General features: G+C 44.4%; 1 protein-coding gene across 1 annotated transcript in view; it reads left to right on the top strand.

The window, feature by feature from the left end:
- The window catches only part of LOC134945174 (uncharacterized), a 532,944-nt gene extending 508,244 nt beyond the window's left edge, over positions 1 to 24,700 (top strand). The window contains exons 54-60 of the mRNA XM_063934300.1: positions 7,547 to 7,731; positions 9,517 to 9,719; positions 11,399 to 11,561; positions 19,853 to 19,962; positions 22,150 to 22,272; positions 22,528 to 22,669; positions 24,455 to 24,700. Of these exons, the coding sequence (XP_063790370.1) occupies positions 7,547 to 7,731; positions 9,517 to 9,719; positions 11,399 to 11,561; positions 19,853 to 19,962; positions 22,150 to 22,272; positions 22,528 to 22,669; positions 24,455 to 24,459 (931 nt within the window). The 3' untranslated portion in view covers positions 24,460 to 24,700. The remainder of the gene's footprint in view (positions 1 to 7,546; positions 7,732 to 9,516; positions 9,720 to 11,398; positions 11,562 to 19,852; positions 19,963 to 22,149; positions 22,273 to 22,527; positions 22,670 to 24,454) is intronic.
- Positions 24,701 to 25,294: the final 594 nt, after the last annotated feature.

The raw sequence follows: 25,294 nt of genomic DNA, 5'->3' as shown, positions 1-25,294 counted from the left end.
GTGGATCGGCGATGGGTAGTCCGGTGCACAGTCCCTGGCCGGCGGCGGCCCACTCTACTGGACCTGCCGTGATGCCTATGTCACATGCGCTGTTCACCTCACCCCGCCCTAGTTATGAGAGAGAGACAGTGGGGACAGAGAGAGACATCAGGGACAGAGAGAGATAGGCAGGGGGGACAGAGAGAGACATCAGGGACAGAGAGAGAGACATCAGGTACAGAGAGAGAGAGGCAGCAGAGTGAGAGAGGCAGCAGGGACACAGAGAGAGGCAGCGGGGACAGAGAGACACATCAGGGGCAGGAAGAGAGAGGCAGCGGGGACAGAGAGAGACACATCAGGGACAGAGAGAGGGAGGCAGCCGGGACAGAAAGAGAGGGAGCGGGGACAGAGAGAGACATCAGGGACAGAGAGAGAGGCAGCGGGGACAGAGTGAGACATCAGGGACAGAGAGAGAGAGGCAGCGGGGACAGAGAGAGACATCAAGGACAGAGAGCAACAGGCAGCGGGGACAGAGAGAGACATCAGGGACAGAGAGAGCAGCGGGGACAGAGTGAGACATCAGGGACAGAGAGAGAGAGGCAGCGGGGACAGAGAGAGACATCAAGGACAGAGAGCGACAGGCAGCGGGGACAGAGAGAGACATCAGGGACAGAGAGAGGCAGCGGGGACAGAGTGAGACATCAGGGACAGAGAGAGAAGCAGCGGGGACAGAGAAAGACATCAGGGACAGAGAGAGAGGCAGCGGGGACAGAGACATCAAGGACAGAGAGAGACAGGCAGCGGGGGCAGAGAGAGACATCAGGGACAGAGAGAGGCAGTGGGTACAGAGAGAGAGACATCAAGGGCAGGAAGAGAGAGGCAGCGGGGATAGAGAGAAACACATCAGGGACCGAGTGAGGGAAGCAGTGGGGACAGAGAGACATCAAGGACAGAGAGAGACAGGCAGCGGAGACAGAGAGAGACATCAAGGACAGAGTGAGACATCAGGGACAGAGTGAGACCTCAGGGACAGAGAGAGAGGCAGCGGGGACAGAGTGAGACATCAGGGACAGAGGGAGAGATCAGGGACAGAGAGAGAGGCAGCGGGGACAGAGATAGAGACATCAAGGACAGAGAGAGAGACAGCGGGGACAGAGAGAGATATCAGGGACAGAGATAGAGAGGCAGCGGGCCAGAGAAAGACATCAGGGACAGAGTGAGACATCAGGGACAGATAGAGTCAGGCAGCGGGGACAGAGAGAGACATCAGGGACAGAGAGAGGCAGCGGGAACAGAGTGAGACATCAGGGACAGAGAGAGAGGCAGCGGGGACAGAGAAAGACATCAGGGACAGAGAGAGGCAACGGGGACAGAGAGAGACATCAGGGACAGAGAGAGATGGGCATCTGGGACAGAGTGAGACATCAGGGACAGAGAGAGACATCAGGGACAGAGAGAGAGGCAGCGGGGACAGAGAGAGACAGCAGGGACAGAGAGTGACAGCAAGGACAGAGAGGCAGTGAGGACAGAGTGAGACAGCAGGGATATAAAGTGGCAGACAACAGGAAGAGAGAGAGAGAGAGAGAGAGAAAGATACAGCAGAGTCAGGGAGAGACAGCAGGGAGAGACAGAGCATGGACAATGTAATAATAACCACCTTCTCAGTAAGGAATTCCGCTCCTTGCTCTATTCAACCAGTCAATGCAGCCTGCATTAATGGATGCCGTGGAGGAGGAGCGGGAGTCGGGAACCGCGGCAGCATACTTCCGCAGCAGTGAGTGAGGAGGTGGTGTCAAGACTCGAGGAAAGGAGCGTGTGCCGGGTGGTGTGATCCGGCGGCTGCTGCTGCTGCACGCCTGAATCAGCAAATATACCCGGCCCGCGGACACCGCTGCCACTCACTCTGGTGTCAGTCACGCCTGCAGGAGCACGGCCGCCGCCCCCGCCCCCCCCCTCCTTCTTCTGCCGGGGCCTGCGGCAGCGCAAACACACACACACCAATATGGTGCAGAAGCCTCCGTGGTCCGGACATCCAGCCCATCCACTGATGCTGGCAAATGCATCGCGGGTGTGGCTACCCAGTCCCACACCACCCTGGGCAGTACAACTCGGAGGTGGAGACGGAGTAGTGGGAGAGTCCAGCGCAGACACTACACAGGGAACACGGCCATTGGGCGGCTGCGCCCCCCTCTGTTGGACCTGTTATGGCACCCAGGGCAAGTGCCTTGCTCGCCCTGCCTTAGATACACCTCTGGGGGAGAGTAATTCGATACTAGCTACCCTGTTAAGGTTCAGCTAGTCAGAGGGTTTTTTTATTATAATAAAAGCCTATAAGGGCGGTGTGGTTTGCTCCTTGTACTCTGTGACTCTCTGAATGTATTCTGGGGGGTGAATTGTACTGACATTTTCCTGTGTGTGTGTAACCCACTGTACCATATTTGGGGGACTTTGTCCTGTAATGCAGAATGTATATCTTCTCCTGGGGAGTCTATACCATGCTCAAAACTGTACAAATTCTCTGGCTTCAGTAGCAGATCCCCCTGGGGTGGCCTCCATAAGGTGTACTTTCATATATATTTCTTCAGATATGTCCCATGCTGGGAAGAAGCCACAGTTTTGAGATGTCTGGGGAACCAAATCCCTCAGCTGTGCCTCTCACCCCAACTACGTACCCTGAAAAACGTACACTTGCCATATAATGCAACTGACATATGAGGGGTGCAACATATAGTTTGAGGATAATAGGGATGAGGAATATTATATATATATATATATATATATATACATATATATATAAATGGCCTCCCAGAGATATAATCCACATCTCTAAAGAGTGTCTAAATTGTCAAAGAACGTTGTGTTACCTGTCCCTGGTACAACCTCCATAAAGGATTAGACTGATCTCAGATTGAGACTACTCTCTAATACTGTGCACTGCTACAGGTGTGACTCAGAGACCCTCACTTGCGTAGATCTCTGGGGCTATAATTACGTGGTCAGACTCCTTACTTGATGATTTAGATTCTATCTATAGGAGTGACATTTGCTTGTTTCTATGTCACTTACAGGATTCTACAGGCTTCACGGCTGAAGGCCATGAAGGAGATTGGCCTGCGTCATGCACGGGCCACTACTCTGGCAGTTTAGACAAGCAGGGGACGGTGGCTACACCAATGGACTGCAGATACAGAATCCAAGAATGGTATGGCGGGTCCGCCCTTCACAGGTGAGTCCCTGACGGGACGCACTGGATACGTGAATGTCCATGCCAACTGCGAGTTAAGTCGACATATCTTCCTTCCGCAGCTGCACAGACCAGGAAATTATATCCTACACCTACACTGCAATCCCTTCGAACCGCAAGGTTTAAACATGAGTCCAAGGGTTCCTCCACTTCCTATAGAAGACGTTGGGGGAAATCCAGAAAACCTGCACCGCCAGGTTCCCAGGGAAGGATTTCGGATTCTGCCTTCTCAAACCCTTCGGTTTGTTGGTGGACCTCAATGCCTGGGGATCAGGCAGGTTGGAGGGAGACTAAAGAGATTTCAGTTAAACATCTGGGCGATATCCTGCCTAGACCCCTGGAAAAGGTTAGGTTGCCCAGGGGTGCAGACTGGAGTTTCTAGTACTCCCGCCTCACAGATTATTACTAGCTTCTCGGACAAAAGTACACTACTGCTGGAAGCTATTCAAACATTTGCCAAACAAATGTCATTGTTCCAGTTCCACCTCACCTATAACACAAGGGTTATTACTGAAACCTGTTTGTGGTACCGAAACCGGATGGTTCGGTAAGGCCAATATTAGACCTAAAAACATTGAACCCTACTTGATGGAATTCAAATTCAAGATGGAGTCTCTGAGAGCGGTGATCTCAGGTCTGGTGGAGGGGGAATTCCTCGTATCCCTGGATATCAAGGATGCGTACCTTCACATTCCGATCTGGCCGCCTCATCAGGCTTATCTTAGATATGAGCTGCTGGACTGTCACTATCAATTCCAGGCACTGTCATTTGGTTTCTCCACAGCACCGAGGGTATTCCCCTAGGTCATGGCAGAGATGATGCTACTCCTCCGCAGAGAGGGAATGAACATAATTCCATATCTGGACGATCTGCTGCTAAAAGCATCTTCCAGGGAGAGGCTGTTACAGAGTATTGCTCTCTCATCTCGCCTACTCCAGGATCTTGGGTTCATCCTGAACCTTCCAAAGTCACATTTGGAGCCGACAGAAAGCGTTGGTAATCCAATCAATGGTCCGGGATGTCCTGAAGCCAGCCCGGGTATCGGTTCGTCAGTGCATTCGCCTTTTGGGGAAGATGGTAGCCTCCTACGAGGCTTTACAGTACAGAAGATTACACGCACAGTTCTTCTAACTGGCTCTCCTGGACAAATGGTCGGGATCACATCTTCATATGTACCAGCAGATACGCCTTTCACCGAAAGCCAGAAATTCACTCCTCTGGTGGCTCCAAACTTCTCACCTACTCGAGGGACGCAGGTTCGGGATTCAGAATTGGATTCTTCTAACCACGGATGCAAGTCTTAGAGATTGGGGAGCAGTCACCCAAGGGGAGGACTTCCAAGGAAAGTGGTCAAGTCAGGAAGCTCTCCTTCTAGTAAACATTCTGGAACAAAGGGCCATATACAACGGCCTTCTACAAGCGGCACATCTTCTGAAAGATCAAGCCATTCAAGTTCAGTCGTGCAACGTCAGGGCGGAGCCCTACATAAACAGGCAAGGCGGAACGAAGAGCAGAGCTGAAATGTCAGAGGTAACGAGAATCCTCCTCTGGCCAGAAAGACACGCGCTGGTGCTGTCAGCAATCTTCATTCCGGGAGTGGACAACTGGAAAGCAGACTTCCTCAGCAGACGCAGTCTCCATCCAGGAGATTGGGGCCTCTATCCGGAGGTATTCACAGAGGTAACAAGCCGATGGGGTGTACCTCAGATAGGCATGATGGCCTCTTGCCTCAACAAGAAGCTTCAGAGGTACTGTTCCAGGTCAAGAGACCCACAGGCAGTGGCGGTGGACGCCCTGTTAACTCCGTGGGTGTCCCAGTCAGTGTATGTGTTCCCTTCACTTCCACTGATCCCAAGGATTCTCAAACTAATAAAAAGAACAAGAGTTCAGACGATCCTCTTTGCTCCAGACTGGCCAAGAACGGCTTGGTATGCGGATCTTCTGGGATTACTCTTGGAGGATCCGAGGCCTCTTCCTCTTCGCGAGGACCTTCTTCAACAGGGGCCGTTCGCTTATCAAGACTTACCGCGGCTACGTTTGACAGCAAGGAGGTTGAACTCCAGATCTTAGCTCGGAAAGGCATTCCGAAAAAGGACATTCCTACAGGCTAGGAAGGGAGTAACGTCAAGACATTACCATCGGGTTTGATAAAAAGTATGTGTCTTGGTAATGATCCAAGAAGTTTCCTACGGTGGAGTTTCATCTGGGACGTTTTCTCCTCTTTCTGCAAGCAGGTGTGATGTGGACCTATGCTTGGGCTCCATAAAAGTCCAGATTTCGGCCTTGTCCATTTTCTTCCAGAAACAATTGGCTGCCCTCCCTGAGGTTCAGACATTCTTGAACGGAGTTCTGCACATCCAACCACCCTTTGTGCCTCCCACGGCACCTTTGGATCTTAATGTGGTGTTGCAGTCCCTGATATCGGATTGGATGGAACCTTTGCAGGAGGTGGACGTAAAGTTTCTTACTTGGAAGGCTGTCACAGGGGGCATTGTCGCACTAGAGCCCTTACTTGATTTTCCATGAGGATAGAGCTGAGCTCAAAACGCGTCAGCGATTTCTTCCATAGGTTGGGTCGGCTTTTCATATCAACCGACCTATTGTGGTGCCAGTAGCTACTGGCACTTCGATTACTCAAAGTCCTTGGATGTTGTGAGGGCTTTGAAAATATATGTGAACTTCTCGTCACAGAAAGTCGGACGCTCTGTTTGTCCTTTTTGATCCCAACCAGGTTGGGTGTCATGCTTCTAAGCAGACAATTTCTCGCTGGATCATGTTTTCTATCCATTTTCTATCCGTTTTCTATGCTTATTCTACGGCAGGCTTCCAGTGTCCAAAATCTTTTAAGGCCCACTCTACTCGTAAAGTGGGTTCTTCCTGGGCGGCCGCTCGGGGTGTCTCGGCTTTACAGCTTTGCCGAGCAGCTACTTGGTCAGGGTCGTTCACATTTGCTAAGTTCTACAAGTTCAATACTTTGACCTCTGAGGACCTAAAGTTTGGTTAATCTGTTCTGCAGGTGCCTCAGCACTCTCCCTCCCATACTGGGAGCTTTGGTACATCCCCATGGTACTAAATGGTACCCCAGAATCATCTAGGACGTAAGAGAAAATAGGATTTTAATTACCTACCAGTAAATCCTTTTCTCGTAGTCCGTAGAGGATGCTGGGCACCTGCCCAGTGCTTCGTTTTCCTGCATTGTTGCATGGTTAAGTATTGGTTCAGCTGTTTCATGCTGGTTAGCATGGTTTCTTCTAGTTCCTGCTGGTTAGTTGCATGCTGGTTAACATGGTTTCTTCATGTTTCATGCTGGTTAACATGGTTTCTTCATGTTGCATGATGGTTGGCATGGTTTCTTCATATTTCATGCGGGTTAGCATGATTTCTTCATGTTGCATGCTGGTTGGCATGGTTTCTCCATGTTGCATGCTGGTCAGCATGGTTTTTCAATTCGGTGTGAGCTGGTGTGATTCTCACCACTATCTGTGTATTCCTTCTCTCGAAGTATGTCCGTCTCCTCGGGCACAGTTTCTGGACTATGTCTGGTGGGAGGGGCGTGGAGGGAGGAGCCAGCCCACACTGTTGAACTCTTGGGGTGCCTGGGGCTCCCGGGGAACCCGTCTATATCCCATGGTACTGAATGGAACCCCAGCATCCTCTACGGACTACGAGAAAAAAATGTACCAGTAGGTCATTAAAATCCTATTATTGCTTAAGCTAGGCTGTTCTGCACCCCACTACCATACCCAATTGCTAAGCTAAAAAATTTAAATTCCTTCAAATAAACAGCTGACCCCTTTCCTTGCCAATTCAGTTGTTCAAGTTTTGATTTCTTATATAGAAGCATTTGTGTGAATGGAGTTCGGAGTGCATCAGCCGATAGAGAGCTTATCACGTTTACACCATATGTAAATAATTGTTCTAGTAACAGGAAATGTAAAGGGCTTTAAAACAAATTTCACCATGTTGCCAGGTAGGCTGGAGCACAGCAGTAGTGATAAATAAATATACATTGCTGGTTTTTCTCAGACGGGAGGAACATACACTTCCACTTACTGTAACTGCCATGTGCCCATGCAATATAATGTAGTCATAAGGCTTATTTAGCAAAGGACAAAAGGTCTATAGCTGACAACAGTCTTTTGTTCTATGGGGATAACTGTGTGCCAACCACTGCATTTGCACAGCCACAATGTCTGTCCTAATAACGCCATCTGAGGATCAGAGCAAAGCATTAAAAAAACAGTTGCTATGTTGGTGAGTTTTGTTTGAAATTATTATAGTTTTGCTTTTAAGAAATAACATATTTTTCTTGTCTTCTGCAGTAACTGCTCAGTGACGCTGAATTTCCCTGTACTGCCAATGGACTATCGCCTAACAGACCTTGCAAATGTCACACATTACATCATTGAGGAGAAGTTAATGAAGTCTCTGAGAGACCTATACAGTATCAATCTGGTAGCGGAGTACTACCGCTTCAAACACAGGATGATGGAAAGTCCTTTTGAGTGTAAGTGACATAACAGAAATGGGAGAAAATATTCATATACGATACTTCTGGGGAGATAATTCCAGAACAGTTTTTTTTTCTATTTATAATGTGCGTTTCAATTAAAAATGAGGTCCTCTTGCCTTGCTCATTGTGTCTCCACGTGATGTTTATGGCAATACAGTCTTTCCTAAACAGTGTCAGAGGAATTGTCCAATTCTTGCCTATGCACTGTTAAGATGAGTACATACTAGACAATGTGTGGATCCAATGACATCGGCAGCGGTAGGACCTGGTGGAGGAGCCAGCATCAACAAGTGCATACACACCTGCCGATACTGGCAGCAATGGAGCGACAGCGGGCAGCATTTGTCAGCATGGCCCTCGTTAGCGATGTGTTCCATCGGTCCTGCATGTAGGTCTGACAGAGGATGTCGCTTACTGATTCAGTATGAAGTGACGGGTAAACCTAACCTCTCTTTCCCGGCCCTAACCTGCCCGCTATACTTCCGGTCAGGATGCCAACTGTCAGGATTCCAGAGTTGGCCTCCTGACCCTGTCTGGACTCTGCTGTCTGCAATTTGGCGGGTGTCGGGATTCTGTTGTCGATATACCGACTGCTGGGATCCCGACAGCTGGCATCTTATCCACATCCCTCGCTGATATCCCGCAGGAGCGCAATTCATCAACAACATAGTGGATACACACTAGATGATGTACCCGATATGTCTATCCAATCCGCGTATCAGATGACCTATCGTCTAGTGTGTACCCAGCTTTTAGAGTGGTGTTGTCATTGTTGTCATAACGTATGCTGTTTGGTGTATTTAAAAGCAGTGCCTGACATTCTGTACCCTCTTATAAATAAATCAGCACCTTAGCTGTGAAAATACTGTAGTTATCTAGACGTAGCAGGCTGTCAAACCAAAGTTGTATGGCAAATATATTAAGGCTCTGTGGGAGCAGATGTGGTTGTCCAGTTTAGTTCTAACTGACCACTTTGACTGACCATGCAGCATCTAGCTCCACCCTCAAGCTGTCACTACAGATCTGGATTATGTTTCTCAGACTGAATGCCAAACCACAACAACTGTAGCCAGATTATTCACACACATGGGTGGATCCACTGTAGACAGGACAGGCTTGAACTGCATTCTGCATAGTGACAGACACATTGAGGCCAATAAATCACTTTTCAAGCAGAGTCCGATAGATCATGGCCAGATTATTTGCTGGCCACGTGTTTCAGACCAATGTAGTCTAAATCTGTAACATAGAAACACTGATGGCAGATAAGAACTTCTTGGCCCATCTAGTCTTCCCTTAATTTTTTCCTTTTGGTAACTTCAACCCTATTTGTTCCTTAGTTCTTTGTAAGGATATTCTTATGCCTATCCCAAGTATGTTTAAATTGCTCTAATGTCTTAGCCTCTACCAGCTCTGATGGGAGGCTATTCCACTTATGCACTTAGTGGCCAGTCAATGTGCCACTTGTATGGCCAGCTTATACAACCAAAATTGGATTTGATTTGACCAGAACTGGCACCACACACCACTGGTTAAAACAGACCAAGCTATAAATGAAGTTGTTCAACCTTCACCCAAATGGATATTCTGTTAGCTCTCTACCAGCACTGTGAATAAATAACAGTCACATTTTAAAAAGTAAATTGTCTGATTATTATTACAAGGTGGATGCATCCCAATTAGTGATGGTGACCAATATGTAGCAGAATGTAGTCTGTTATGTTGTCTCTGCATTATAGTATACATGACTGATATGTTGTACATCTGTGTTGTCACTAGATCACGCTGTCCTGATTGGAAATAAGCACATTATAACCTTTGATGGGAACATCGTTGACTTGTCTTCCAAATGTAGCCTCCTGCTGGCTAAAGATTTTGTTCATAATACATTTACCATGATACTGAATCAGGGCACTGGTGGGCAGAGATCACTCCATGTAGAAATGAACCGGATCGCTATTGACATCTATCCTGGACTAAAGGTTATAGGCTGTACTTCTGCTACTGTCTGCATGTTTTTTCATTGCAATATTTATGTGGCATCATCTTACTTGTAAACTTTTTATTTAGAAATACTTTAATATTTTATCTTGTCTAAAAAGAAGGTGTATTGATAAACACAATATCCTGTGTAATTAGATATTTGTTCTAGACATGAACAGAAGCTATGAAGGGCTATGTGTACCTGACATAACAGGGGCCTAACTTATTTTATATGTTTGCAAAACAGCAGCAGCAGCTTCCAGTTCTCTGCACCCAGCACAGAGATGACGGGCCTTGATGTAGGGAGCTCACAGTGACCAGCTGGTTCAGGCCTGTCATGCCTAGTCTAAGACTAGAGCTGCAAGATGTCCAGTGTAATACTATCTAGAATGATAGAAACAAGCCCAGATTAAGGGCCACATGGGCCTGGGTCTGAAAATGTTCAAGGGTCTAAACTGAGAAGGGGAGGAGGTGTGACCAGTGCCGTGTGGGTGTGGCCAGTGTCATGTGGGCATGTTCACCTTGGCACTATCGGCCTCAGTGTCTCCCTAAAAATGTAAAGTATAAAAATTGCATCATTTTGAGGCCTATTTATGAGATTATTATATGTGGGATTATACCTGAAAACACCTATTTTCGGGGGGTACCCACAAATAATAAGTAACCCCAAAAAGTATTTTAATAATTATGACTTTAGACTGACCATTAATTATGCTTGGCCTATTTTTATATGGAGTCCTGGATCTTTAGCTCCATCTGCCCCATTGTTAATCTCGCCCTAGATTAAAATACAAACGATTCACAGTTCTCAGCAACCATGAGATCTGAGAATGTGACACATCACTGTTGTCATGATTGGAACCTACTGTTTTCATCAGGGACAGAAACATAAACTGCAGCAGCAATAACCCACAGTCATGGCCAATGTTATCTCCTCCATAACGCTTGGTGAGAGCCTTATCTCAGACAGCACAAATGAGAAGGTGGCATCCACGCTATCCTGACACTCCTGTCACCTATGCTCTGCAATAATTATTTGCAGGAAGAAGCATAGGCAGAACCCAATAATCTGAGCTCTTTCCTACAGAAACACTGCATTAGCAAAGCAGCAGGAAGCGAGTCAGCCATCACTGTGCTACTAAGACACTGACAGCAAAAAGAAGTCAGGGGAACATGTCACTGTGTTTCTAGCTGTGGATAATTACTGTAGGTACCTATAGCTAGATAAGATCCAGAGGAAGGGACAATGAAGAAGAAAATAGATCATAAAGATGGGCCAGGGTCTGGAAGGAGCACCTAGGACTCTGTACTTTAAGGGCATGCACACATGGGTGGGTTCATATGTAAAGTACATGTTAAAAAAACATACTTACACATATCATAGTACAATCCATGTAATTTACACGGTGTATGTAAACATTTGCATTTTATTGCTGTGCTTGTAGACAGCCTTTGTCAGACAGGAAAATGGGAAGGAGCCACACTGCCCTTTGCAATATGAGTCACAAACAAAAGTGGGATGTGGCAACGTGGATGGGGTATAGTGGGCTTCGGTGGTGTCCCAATTCTGTACTTTTAAATATTGAGGACTGTTATTCTGTTATCATAATACAAGTAAATATCTGCACTCCAAATGATCCATCTAATATACCTTGTTGATTTAATCAATTCTCCCTAGATAGAAGAGAACTGTCAGAGCCTTGATCTTCCTACAGTCAAGAACGGAGTATCAGTCAAAAAAAATTCAAACAAAATAGAGGTGTCCAATCAGGAGGGAGCAACTGTAATATGTGATGTTCACCATGATGTCTGCAGCTTTACTCTGGACGGATGGCACCATGGTATGAGTCGGATATAGGCAGCCTGTGGGTGTCCAGCTGGGATTTGTAGTGTAATGACCCAAGAGAGAGAGTCTTCAACACTATTCTTAGTTTTATAACTGTAACGATATCCTTGTTTTTAGCTCATTTTCCCAATTATCATAGTGCAAACAAATGTCCTGTGATTTTACCCGCTGATATTAATGAATTAACTTCAGTGTGAACAGGAGATGGAGTTAAACTATTGTGTCTACCACTTTATAGGACACTATGTTGGACTTTTAAATGAAAATACAGTATTACATGTTCCCTCTTATCATGCTTAGGTGCCAAACAGTGATAACATGTATAGTGATTTAACATTCAATTTGCAAATGACCAAATCTATTCAGTACAGACCAATCTATAGATCTGTCACATGCAGAGGCAGAACTCTGGGAGGCAACGGAGTCATCTGCCGCCGGGCTCCTGCTCTGAAGGGGGCACCTCTCCTCCCATTCTGTGACACTATTCAATTAAGTTAATTGATAGCTGTTGCTATCTTTTCAGTAGCCGACTTCCTCACTGGTCCCTGCACCTTACACATCACACCCTCTTTATTATACTGAATATACACATTTTACAAGTATCACACCCAGGATTAGAAACCACGATCTATTACACTGGAAGAAGACACCTTACTGATGAAGCTGTTTGCTCCTCTATAGGAAATATGAGAATTGTAACTTTATGAAGATACTTCTCTGACAATTACATGTAACTTCATATAGTTAGAATTCTGATGCTTCCTCTACAGGAGCAAATAGCTCCATCAGTAAAGTGTCTGCTGTCAGTGTAACAGGTCATGGGTTCTAATCCTGGGTATGACTGCTAAGAAATGTGTGATTTAAAATAAAAGACAATCAAATGCATAGATACAGTATATAATTTTTTTCTGAACACTCCACACACACACACACACACACACACACACACACACACACACACACATCATACATACATATATTTCTCTAACGTCCTAAGTGGATGCTGGGGACTCCGTAAGGACCATGGGGAATAGCGGCTCCGCAGGAGACTGGGCACATCTAAAGAAAGCTTTAGGACTAACTGGTGTGCACTGGCTCCTCCCCCTATGACCCTCCTCCAAGCCTCAGTTAGATTTCTGTGCCCGACGAGAAGGGTGCACACTAGGGGCTCTCCTGAGCTTCTTAGTGAAAGTTTTAGTTTAGGTTTGTTATTTTCAGTGAGACCTGCTGGCAACAGGCTCACTGCATCGAGGGACTAAGGGGAGAAGAAGCGAACTCACCTGCGTGCAGAGTGGATTGGGCTTCTTGGCTACTGGACATTAGCTCCAGAGGGACGATCACAGGCCCAGCCTGGATGGGTCCCGGAGCCGCGCCGCCGGCCCCCTTACAGAGCCAGAAGAGCGAAGAGGTCCGGAAAAATCGGCGGCAGAAGACGTTCCTGTCTTCAATAAGGTAGCGCACAGCACTGCAGCTGTGCGCCATTGCTCTCAGCACACTTCATACTCCGGTCACTGAGGGTGCAGGGCGCTGGGGGGGGCGCCCTGAGACGCAATAAAACATGATAAAAATACCTTACATGGCAAAAAATACATCACATATAGCTCCTGGGCTATATGGATGCATTTAACCCCTGCCAGAATATACAGAAAAACGGGAGATAAGGCCGCCGAAAAGGGGGCGGAGCCTATCTCCTCAGCACACTGGCGCCATTTTCCCTCACAGCTCAGTTGGAGGGAAGCTCCCTGGCTCTTCCCTGCAGTCACTACACTACAGAAAGGGTTAAAAAAAAGAGAGGGGGGCAATAATTTGGCGCAGTATAAAAACATACAGCAGCTATAAGGGGAAAAACACTTATATAAGGTTATCCCTGTATATATATATATAGCGCTCTGGTGTGTGCTGGCATACTCTCCCTCTGTCTCCCCAAAGGGCTAGTGGGGTCCTGTCCTCTATCAGAGCATTCCCTGTGTGTATTCCATGTGTCGACATGTATGAGGAGAAAAATGATGTGGAGACGGAGCAGAGTGTCTGTAACAGTGATGTCACCACCTAGGGGGTCGACACCTGAGTGGATGTACTGTTGAAAATTACGTGACAGTGTCAGCTCTGTATAAAAAAAACAGTGGTTGACATGAGACAGCCGGCTACTCAGCTTGTGCCTGTCCAGACGTCTCATAGGCCGTCAGGGGCTCTAAAGCGCCCGTTACCTCAGATGGCAGATACAGACGCCGACACGGATACTGACTCCTGTATCAACGGTGAAGAGACAACCGTGATTTCCAGTAGGGCCACACGTTACATGATTGAGACAATGGAAAATGTTTTATACATTTCTGATAATACGAGTACCACCAAAAAGGGGTATTATGTTCGGTGAGGGAAAAACTACCGGTAGTTTTCCTGAATCTGAGAAATAAAATGAGGTGTGTGATGATGCGTGGGTTTCCCCCCGATAACAATTGATAATTTCTTAAAAAGTATACCCTTTCCCGCCAGAGGTTAGGGTGCGTTGGGAAACACCCCCTAGGGGGGATAAGGCGCTCACACGCTTGTAAGAACAAGGGCTCTACCCTCTCATGAGATGGCCGCCCTTAAGGATCCTGCTGATAGAAAGCAGGAGGGTATCCAAAAATGTATTCACACACATACTGGTGTTATACTGCGACCAGCAATCGCCTCAGCCTGGAGGTGCAGTGCTGGGTTGGCATGGTCGGATTCCCTGACTGGAAATATTGATATCCTAGATAAGGATAGTATATTATTGCCTATAGAGCATTTAAAAGATGCATTTCTATATATGCATGATGCACAGCGGAATATTTGCCGACTGGCATCAAGTATAAGTGCGTTGTCCAATTCTACCAGTAAAATGGTCAGGTGATGCGGATTCCAAACGGCATTTGGAAGTATTGCCTTTGAAAAGGGACATTTGGGGTCGGTCTTTTAGACCTGGTGGCCACGGCAACAACTGGGAAATCCACGTTTGTACCCCAGGTCGCCTCTCAAAATAAGACGCCGTATTATCAGGCGCAGTCCTTTGTTGGCAAGCGGACAAAAGGTTCCTCTTTTCTGCTCGTGACAGAGGGAGAGGAAAAAGGCTGAAGAGATTAGCCAGTTCCCAGGAACAGAAACCCTTTCCCGCCTCTGCCAAGCCCTCAGTATGACGCTAGGGCCTTACAAGCTCAGGCACGGTGGGGGCCCGTTCTCAATGAATTTCAGTGCGCAGTGGGCTCACTCGCAAGTAGACCCCTGGATCCTTCAGGTAATATCTCAAGGGTACATATTGGAATTCGAGACGTCTCCCCCTCGCCGTTTCCAAAAGTTGGCTTTACCGACGTCTCCCTCTGACAGGGAGGCGGTTTTGGAAGCCATTCACAAGCTGTATTCCCAGCAGGTGATAATCAAGGTACCCCTCCTGCAACAGGGAACGGGGTATTATTCCACACTATTGTGGTACCGAAGCCAGACGGCTCGGTGAGACCGATTCTAAATCTAAATCTAAAAATCTAAAATCTTTGAACACTTACATACAGAGGTTCAAATTCAAGATTGAGTCACTCAGAGCAGTGATTGCGAACCTGGAAGAAGGGGACTACATGATGTCTCGGGACATCAAGGATGCTTACCTTCATGTCAAAATTTACCCTTCTCACCAAGGGTACCTCAGGTTATGGTACAGAACTGTCACTATCAGTTCAGACGCTGCCGTAGGGATGGTCCACGGCACCCCGGGTCTTTACCAAGGTAATGGCCGAAATGATATCCCTTTGAAGGAAGGGAATTTTAGTTATCCCTTACTTGGACGATTCCCTGATAAGGGTAAGATCCAGGGAAGTTGTAAGTCGGTGTAGCACTATCTCAGGTAGTGTTGCGGCAGCACGATTGGATTCTCAATATTCCAAAATCGCAGCTGGTTCCGACGACTTGTCTTCTGTTTCCTAGGGATGTTCCTGGACACAGTCCAGAAAAAAGGTGTTTCTCCTGGAAGAGAAAGCCAGGGAGTTATCCGAGCTAGTCAGGAACCTCCTAAAACCGAACCAAGTCTCAGTGCATCAATGCACAAGGGTTATGGGTAAAAAATGGTGGCTTCCTACGAACCAATCCCATTCGTTAGATTCCACGCAAGAACTTTCCAGTGGAACCTACTGGACAAATGGTCCGGGTCGCATTTTCAGATGCATCAGCGGATAACCCTGTCACCAAGGACAAGGGTATCCATCCTGTGGTGGTTGCAGAGTGCTCATCTTCTAGAGGGCCGCAGATTCGGCATTCAGGACTGGGTCCTGGTGACCACGGATGCCAGCCTGCGAGGCTGGGGAGCAGTCACACAGGGAAGGAATATCCAGGGCTTAGGGTCAAGCCTGGATACATCACTTCACATAAATATCCTGAAGCTAATTTACAATGCTCTAAGCTTAGCAAGACCTCTGCTTCAAGGTCAGCCGGTGTTGATCCAGTCGGACAACATCATGGCAGTCACCCACGTAAACAGACAGGGTGGCACAAGAAGCAGGAGGGCAATGGCAGAAGCTGCAGGGATTCTTCGCTGGGCGGAAAATCATGTGATAGCACTGTCAACAGTATTCATTCCGGGAGTGGACAACTGGGAAGCAGACTTCCTCAGCACGACCTCCACCCGGGAGAGTGGGGACTTCACCCAGAAGTCGTCCACATGATTAAAAAACTCGACAGGTATTGCGCCAGGTCAAGAGACCCTCAGGCAATAGTTGTAGACGCTCTGGTAACACTATGGGTGTACCAGTCAGTGTATGTGTTCCCTCCTCTGCCTCTCATACCCAAGGTACTGAGATTGATAAGATGGAGAGGAGAAAGCACTATATTCGTGGCTCCGGATTGGCCAAGAAGGACTTGGTAACCGGAACTTCAAGAGATGCTCATGGAGGATCCGTGGCCTCTACCTCTAAGAAGGGACCTGCTCCAGCAAGGACCCTGTCTGTTCCAAGACTTACCGCGGCTGCGTTTGACGGCATGCCGGTTGAACACCGGATCCTGAAGGAAAAAAGGCATTCCGGATGAAGTCATCCATATCCTGATCTAAAGCCAGGAAGGATGTAACCGCAAAAACATTATCACCGCAATTGGCGAAAATATGTTGCGTAGTGCGAGGCCAGTAAGGCCCGAAGGAGGAAATTCAACTGGGTCGATTCCTACATTTCCTGCAAACAGGAGTGTCTATGGGCCTGAAATTGGGGTCCATTAAGGTTCAGATTTCGGCCCTGTCAATTTTCTTCCAAAAAAGAACTAGCTTCAGTCCCTGAAGTTTAGACGTTTGTAAAAGGGGTACTGCATATACAGCCTCCTTTTGTGCCTCCAGTGGCAATTTGGGATCTCAATGTAGTTTGGGTTCCAAAAGTCACATTGGTTTGAACCACTTAAATCTGTGGAGTTAAAATATCTCACATGGAAAGTGGTCATGCTGTTGGCCCTGGCCTGGGCCAGGCGCGTGTCAGAATTGGCGGCTTTATCCTGTAAAAGCCCTTATCTGATTTTCCATTCGGACAGGGCGGAATTGAGGACTCGTCCTCAGTTTCTCCCTAAGGTGGTTCCAGCGTTTTCACCTGAACCAACCTATTGTGGTGCCTGCGGCTACTAGGGACTTGGAGGAATCCAAGTTGCTGGATGTTGTCAGGGCCCTGAAAATATTCCAGGACGGCTGGAGTCAGGAAATCTGACTCGCTGTTTATCCTGTATGCACCCAACAAGCTGGGTGCTCCTGCTTCCAAGCAGACTATTGCTCGTTGGATTTGTAGTACAATTCAGCTTGCACATTCTGTGGCAGGCCTGCCACAGCTAAAATCTGTAAAAGCCCGTTCCACAAGGAAAGTGGGCTCATCTTGGGCGGCTGCCCGAGGGGTCTCGGCTTTACAACTTTGCCGAGCAGCTACTTGGTCAGGGGCAAACACGTTTGCTAAATTCTACAAATTTGATACCCTGGCTGAGGAGGACCTGGAGTTCTCTCATTCGGTGCTGCAGAGTCATCCTCACTCTCCCGCCCGTTTGGGAGCTTTGGTATAATCCCCATGGTCCTTACGGAGTCCCCAGCATCCACTTAGGACGTTAGAGAAAATAAGAATTTACTTACCGATAATTCTATTTCTCATAGTCCGTAGTGGATGCTGGGCGCCCATCCCAAGTGCGGATTGTCTGCAATACTTGTACATAGTTATTGTTACAAAAATCGGGTTATTATTGTTGGGAGCCATCTTTTCAGAGGCTCCTCTGTTATCATACTGTTAACTGGGTTCAGATCACAAGTTATACGGTGTGATTGGTGTGGCTGGTATGAGTCTTACCCGGGATTCAAAATCCTTCCTTATTGTGTACGCTCGTCCGGGCACAGTATCCTAACTGAGGCTTGGAGGAGGGTCATAGGGGGAGGAGCCAGTGCACACCAGTTAGTCCTAAAGCTTTCTTTAGATGTGCCCAGTCTCCTGCGGAGCCGCTATTCCCCATGGTCCTTACGGAGTCCCCAGCATCCACTACGGACTATGAGAAATAGAATTATCGGTAAGTAAATTCTTATTTTATCTTAATATAGGAAATAGGGGGCACCAATATTTATCTTGCCTCCGGGCAACTGTGACGAACTTACGCCACTGGTCACATGAACTATTACTTCACTATCTGTAGGTACAGAGATGGGATTCCAGTGACTGGGACATGGCAAGATGCATGGAAAAATGACTGGAAAGCACACAGGAATTTGTGGATGAGCAGACTAATTATATAATGCCAGGAATTAGCCACACAGATAGATACTTGAGCTACAGTAATATAATATTTGGCAGCAAGCTCAGTGTAACTTTATAGTTCAGGAACACTGAGCAAATGAGGCAGCAAGGCACAGATCTGGTAACTCGCAGGAAAATACATGGCATGTAAGTCTATTCAGAGGATGAGGCTAGATAAACATTCCCTGCTGTGACTCGGCAGGATCACTGGTCCACAGAACCTGGGATCATGTCCCACAGAGCACATTATTGGGGTTTTTCTTTTGAGATCACGAAAAAATTCCAATTTTTTCCAAACATTCCTCACATGATCCTAAGATATTGGAAAATCACAGATTTTTCTATGTTGCGCATAGATATTTCAAGGTACCTTCACAACTAGTAACATGAATGAGATAATAAAGGGAAAAATGCCCTTTTATGTGTGGACATTTTCCCATTCATCCCAGTCATTTCCAACATGTCTGCCACATGTGCTCTCCTCATTCAAATCTTCATTAGCCTACATCATTTTAAAGTTTCATTGAATAATATACTCCCCAAACGTCATTTCCACTTGAACAAATCTAAAAATGAATATCAAATAAGTGCTAAATAAATGCAAAATCATGTATTTTCTGTTTTACTCTGTTTTGATCCATTGTAATATAAGTAGGCAAAATACCCATACAAATGGTGCATCCTCTCACTGGCTCTGTCTGCACACAGCTTAGTTCCCGGCATTCCCCTTGACCTTGTGCCAATCAGGAGTGCATGGCTGGCAGTGAATGGGGGTGTCTAGGCTACCAATCACAAGCCAGTGTGGGAAAATCCTAATTGCTGGTGAAATCACAGTTACTCCCTGCTTTGATCAGTCAGTGGTGGACAGCATTAGTGAGCGGATGCATTGCTTTGTATGGGGATTTAAATAAGATGGTTAAAAATAACCATTAGTAGATACCCCCCATTGTATTTGCAACATAATACTTTAGTTGATTAATTATATATCTTTGTTTTACTTTGCATGAAGTATAGTTTATTACTTATTGTTATGAAAAGATTGTATAAATCTGTCACTCTGGCCATTGATTCATGCTGTATGGAAGTACTGTATGTTGCAATTCAAAGGGAAGTTTTGCTTTTTATTGCAGTAATTATAGGTTAGTCTAAGTACTGCAAACATTATCTGCTATAGAGTTCTAAGAATGGAATTTTCCATTTAATTCTGCATGACTGGTAAATCCTCAATCCAATAAGGTAATGTGGACATAGTTTTGTTAGCTCAGACAACCGTCATAATGTGATACCCATTTATTTTGTTTGTAGAATAAGAAATACATCACCTCTGTGTTATCGAAAAAGTAATTAGTCAAACATTGGTATTACTGGGTCAATATCAATTCCTAAAAACAGGATAACAATAAGTATTAAAAAGTCCCTTTCTTTCCACAGCCGTTTATTTATTCCTTTTACTGAGAAAACAGCTAAGTAATGTGGCTTTAACTCTTTAACCTGTATGAATTATGTTGCAGCATTTTACTTACTGTAATTGTAGGAGTGTCTGCTGGGCTTTTTGGCACCAATGACAACGAAGCCAGAAATGACTTCCTGCTCCCAGATCACACTTGTGCTAACACTACACAAGATTTCTCACTGAAATGGCAGGTAAATGTTTACATACTGTGTGTGCCTTGTATGGTGCGATCACTATAATCAGGGAGAGGGATCAGAAGTTTGACTTAAATATTTTAAGATATGAATGCTTTCAGCTTTACCTAAATAAGGTTTATGCATTATTATGGGGTCAGAGGGCTTGATAAATAGGCCCAATAGTGTGAAGTATGACTGGATCCAAAATTTACCATTCCTACAGTAGCTACTTTTTCATGTTTAATCATCAATATATATGTGTTCACTATTTTATAAGGGTTTTAAATAGAAATATTTCATAATCCGTTAAGGCAGCCATTGTGTTGGCTGGATCAAAAGACCTGAGTGTGCAACCCATCACTTCACTACAAAGCAGGGTCACTACTGAGGCATGAGGCACACGATAATGCGCAATGGCCTCATGCCTAAATTATGTGACTAGTTCAGTTGTTCTCAAACTGTGTGCCTAAGCACCCTGGGGTGCCTTGGGACACTGACAGGGGTGCCGTAGATTGGTGGTTCAGGACCAATTCAAATTATTTATGGTCAATGTAACAGGCAAAAACCAGTGCTGGTGGCTGCTAATCATAGAATATGGGGACAAACAGAAGCAAATCCTGTCCCTCACCACATAACTGAGCCTAAGGGTGACATATAAGCACAATTTAATTAATGTCATATTTTTTTCTAAATTTATCAATAAAAACTTTTGACCTAGGGGTGCCATGAAAAGATACTGATACTCTAGGGCGCTGTGATTCAAAAAAGTTTGGGAACCACTGGACTAGTTACTAGTATTCTCATGAATATCTGCTCAGCCAACAATATTGCTGTTTCTATGTTTTTTTTATTACAGAACTACAGTTTATTAACTGCGGGGATTGGGATTTTATTGTAAATATGTAAATGGGGCCATACACCTGTGATAAATTGGGACAATCTGACATTTTGCAGATGATTGTGCCAATAAATCAGCAATATATGGGGTTCACAAATCACAGATTTCGTCCACAAATCGATTGGGATGGTTAAATCAGGTTTTTGAACATGTTTAATTTCACAGATAAATTGGTTCTGTAGATTGCTAGTGTATGGGTAAGGCTGACCATACACATAAAGATTTATTGTCAGATCTGGCTGGTTTGTATGAAAATCTTGTAATACTGTATATGGGAGCAAATGAAAATTGACCATTTGCTCCTAAATGCCATAAAAATGACAAAAATAGTTGATCTGACAAATTTGTTAAATCATATGGATTTAACCAATTTGTCTGATTGACCATTTTGACTGTTTTCCAGTGTTTGGGAGCAAATGGTCAATTGTCATTTGCTCCCATATACTGCATGATTTTCATTCCAACCAGCCAAATTGGACAATGAATCTTTAGGTGTATGACCACCTTAAAGGGGCGCATACATCAGCAATTGATTAGGTCAATTTGCAGACGATTGTGCAAATCTGCAATGTATGGGGTTCACAGATCGCATAAATCAATTGGTATTGTTAAATCAGGTTTTTCAACATGATTACTTTTACAGATATATTGGGACTGTAGATTGCTAGTGTATGTGCAACAATGTGCAGATCTGCAGACCGTTTCAAGTAATCCGATGAGTCTTTCAAGACTGGCAGATCTATTTATCTGAAAATGATCTGCAAATCACTGAAATATATCTGTAATGTATGGGCAAAGTAGCTGGCCATACACCTAAAGATTTATTGTCCAATCTGGCAAGTTGGAATGAAAATCTGGTAATGAATGACAGCAAATGACAATTGCCAGTTTTCCAGCATTTTGAAGCAAATGGTCAATTGTCATTTGCTCCCATACATTACCAGATTTTAATTTCAACCAGCCAGATTGGACAATAAGTCTGTAGTGTATGGCTAGCTACAGTCCAAATATATCTGTGAAATTAAACATGTTGAAAAACCTGATTTAACAATCCCAATCAATTTGTGTCCGAAATCTGTGAACCCCATACATTGGAGATTTATTGACACAACCATCTGCAAAATGTCACCTTGTCCCAATTCATCACAGGTGTTGCTCTAAAGAGGAAATGTCAGTGGGGGAGAATAATATTGCTCCCTCTCCATCTATCTCTCTCTCTCTCTCTCTCTCTCTCACTCTCTCTCGCTATATACAGTATATATATATTTTATAAAAGTAAATAAATACTGGTTCACTTCTCACAGGTTGACAGCCCATGTAGTTCTGGAAGAAAGAAGATGAAGGCTTGTCCTATAGCACCACACCAAAAGTTATGTAAAGCGCTGTTCCAGGGGGCTCATTCTGTACTGCGGAACTGCTTCAAAGTTGTAAGTTAATAGAATTATTGTCATGACAACATAACTATACTATAAAAGCAATATGTGCGTATGCTATATTCTCCTATGGCAACTCGCAGTTGGGGGGCTGTAATGCCCATTTGGACCTGGTTTGTGAAGAAAAGACATTTTGTCAACAGCTAGGTTGGAACCAGCATGCGATGATGACATTTATCTACCAGCTGTTCTGACAGAACTGTTTTCTGCATAACCCATACCAATAAATCTGTGCATCTGTGCCCTCAGGTTCACCCGGCTCCGTTTTATAGCATGTGTGTGGAAGATATCTGTGATTCAAACCATATCAAACCCATCTGTAACTTGGCTGCTGCATATGTCCATCTATGCAATAGAAACCTGGTGCCCATAGAAATCCCTTCCCAATGTGGTGAGTAATCCGTATGGAAATAACAATAATAATTAGGCCACTTTCAGTAGATTTCTGACATAGTAACACTGATAAAGGCCCTATGTACTGTAGGAGCAAATTACATTTTATTTAAACTCCATGTAAAAAGCTTTTGTTCATTGACTACGTTCATTTATTTATACTAGTTGCGTTCCACTTGGTGGTCGATACTAGCTGACTGGGAGGTACCGTGATAATATCTCTGGAATGGGACAGAACTGTAGGTTATAAGACTGAAGGAAAACACCTCAGACTGTAGCTGTCTCAGCTCTGGGACTGCAGTTATTTTTTCGCATTTACTGTTCACGGCCTAGTTGCGTTTGACTGTCGCATATAGAAAGTGATTGGTTGGTCCCTGAGTCTCTAATTGGCCATAGTCTCTACTGTAACGTCATTTTTCTTTGCTCTACAACTCTATCACAGGCAGCACATTTGTCATATAAAGTTCTCTCTGTAGGACTGAAGCTCAACAAACTAACATATTCCTTTTTCTTATTTGGTTTTATTTGGATTTTGAACATTTTTGTTACAAAATACATAGTAACAACAAAGGTAACCACAATCAATAAGATGCAAGCAAACAAATATAGGTAATACTTAAGTCATTTACACAATTGCATTTAAGGAATATCTTTGTGAGAGAAAAAAGTGAAAGAAGGAAAAAGAAGAGAGAGAATGATGGGGGGAGTTAGATCAACTGTAGCCCATTACTTCCTAAATATGGTACAGTACATTAACGAAACCGAATTGGAGGATCAGGTTGAAATATTTTGGTTTTATACCACAATGTTGCACGATAACAATTGTGAATTTGTTGCTTAGTCGAGTACAATATGGACACTTGCAAGAGATTATCTTAAATACTTCTTTCATTACTGATTAATGTAGTCTTCCATGTTTTGTTGGTTCTTCCACAATGTCATCCCTTACGCTACAATAGTGAGACACCAATAGTTTGCTGAATGCAGTGTGTCCCTGTACTGTGAGTAGAGGCATGGGCACTAATAAGCTTTTCCTCAGTCACTCAGTGACAATCAGGAACCACAATGACAGTCTATGGTAGGGGGCCGGTGCGGTTTCAATAAGCCCCTAAAATCTAAAAATACTTTATATATATATACTATATATATATATATATATATATATATATATATATACACACAGGTTGAGTATCCCTTATCCAAAATGCTTGGGACCAGAGGAATTTTGGATATCATATTTTTCCGTATTTTGGAATAATTGCATACCATAATGAGATATCATGGTGATGGGACCTAAATCTAAGCACAGAATGCATTTATGTTTCATATACACCTTATACACACAGCATGAAGGTCATTTTAGCCAATACTTTTTATAACTTTGTGCATTAAACAAAGTTTGTGTACATTCACACAATTAATTTATGTTTCATATACACCTTATACACATAGCCTGAAGGTCATTTAATAGAATATTTTTAATAACTTTGAGTATTAAACACAGTTTGTGTACATTGAGCCATCAAAAAACAAAGGTTTCACTATCTCAGTCTCACTCAAAAAAGTCCGTATTTTGGAATATTCCGTATTTCGGAATATTTGGATATGGGATACTCAACCTGTATATATATATATATATACACACAGTACATTTTGCCAAATGAGCAAGGTTTCAATTGTCAGAATATGAATAACTTCAGATCTCAGCCACTTAATGGTAGTAATTAGATTTGAATTAATAATATTTTTATTTTGACTACTGTTGTTTTCATGTTCTTTGCAGTGTGAAATTTGCGTCCATTCACAGGAGCAGCAATTGTTACGTCTCTTGTCTACTGTCTGAGAAGCAATAACACACTAAGCGCCTAGAAGTGACCTGTGTAAGAACTTGATATGTTTGCAAAAAAGAAATCAATTCATTCTTAACTAACTGATTCAGTACAGGGTAGATAAATGAATGTATTTAATATTTAACCCCTCTACAAGTGTTCTGCTGTACCACAGTTTTATTTTTAATAAATATTTTTTTTTTCAAATGAAACAGACTCAGTTAGTGAAATGACATGACTAGAGATGAGTGATAAAGCAACATGTATATTTCTATGAATGGCTGTTTATTACGACAGTGAAGCCTGTTTTTTTAACCAATCAAAGCAAAAAAACTTATATTCAGAAATACAGTCTTTTAAAACAGAGCTTTTTTTTAACCCAATATTGAGCAAAACGCCTATGTAATAAAAGGGTAATGCTGCTCCTCACCTTTACAGAGGGAATTCAAGTGTATTGCACATCGGTGGTGACTAGATGGTGCCCGACAAAGCAATTCAAGTGTTGCTCCGTTTGGGCGCACACAGCCGCCAGTGCAGACATTACTGTTATGTTGTTCCGTCATTTCTAGTTTGCTATAAATTAATCTCCAAGCATTTAAAAGCTTCTTAATTTTTTTGAGCCAGTTCATTATTATTTTTTTTAAATTGCCAGAAATGGAAGTTCTGTTTCCTTCAGCCCTAGATATGCACCAGTTTGTCTAAATCATTTCTGCCTGTTACATGTAAGCTCAGTTACTGTATGTCACATAACACACCTTCATATGGTAAAGTTACCCTATGGAAGTGGAATTTGG

This window comes from Pseudophryne corroboree, chromosome 7 (genome assembly GCF_028390025.1).
Source record: "Pseudophryne corroboree isolate aPseCor3 chromosome 7, aPseCor3.hap2, whole genome shotgun sequence".
NCBI lineage: Eukaryota > Metazoa > Chordata > Amphibia > Anura > Myobatrachidae > Pseudophryne > Pseudophryne corroboree.
The sequence above is the reverse complement of the archived record's forward strand: the minus strand, read 5'-3'. Positions and strand labels throughout refer to the sequence as shown.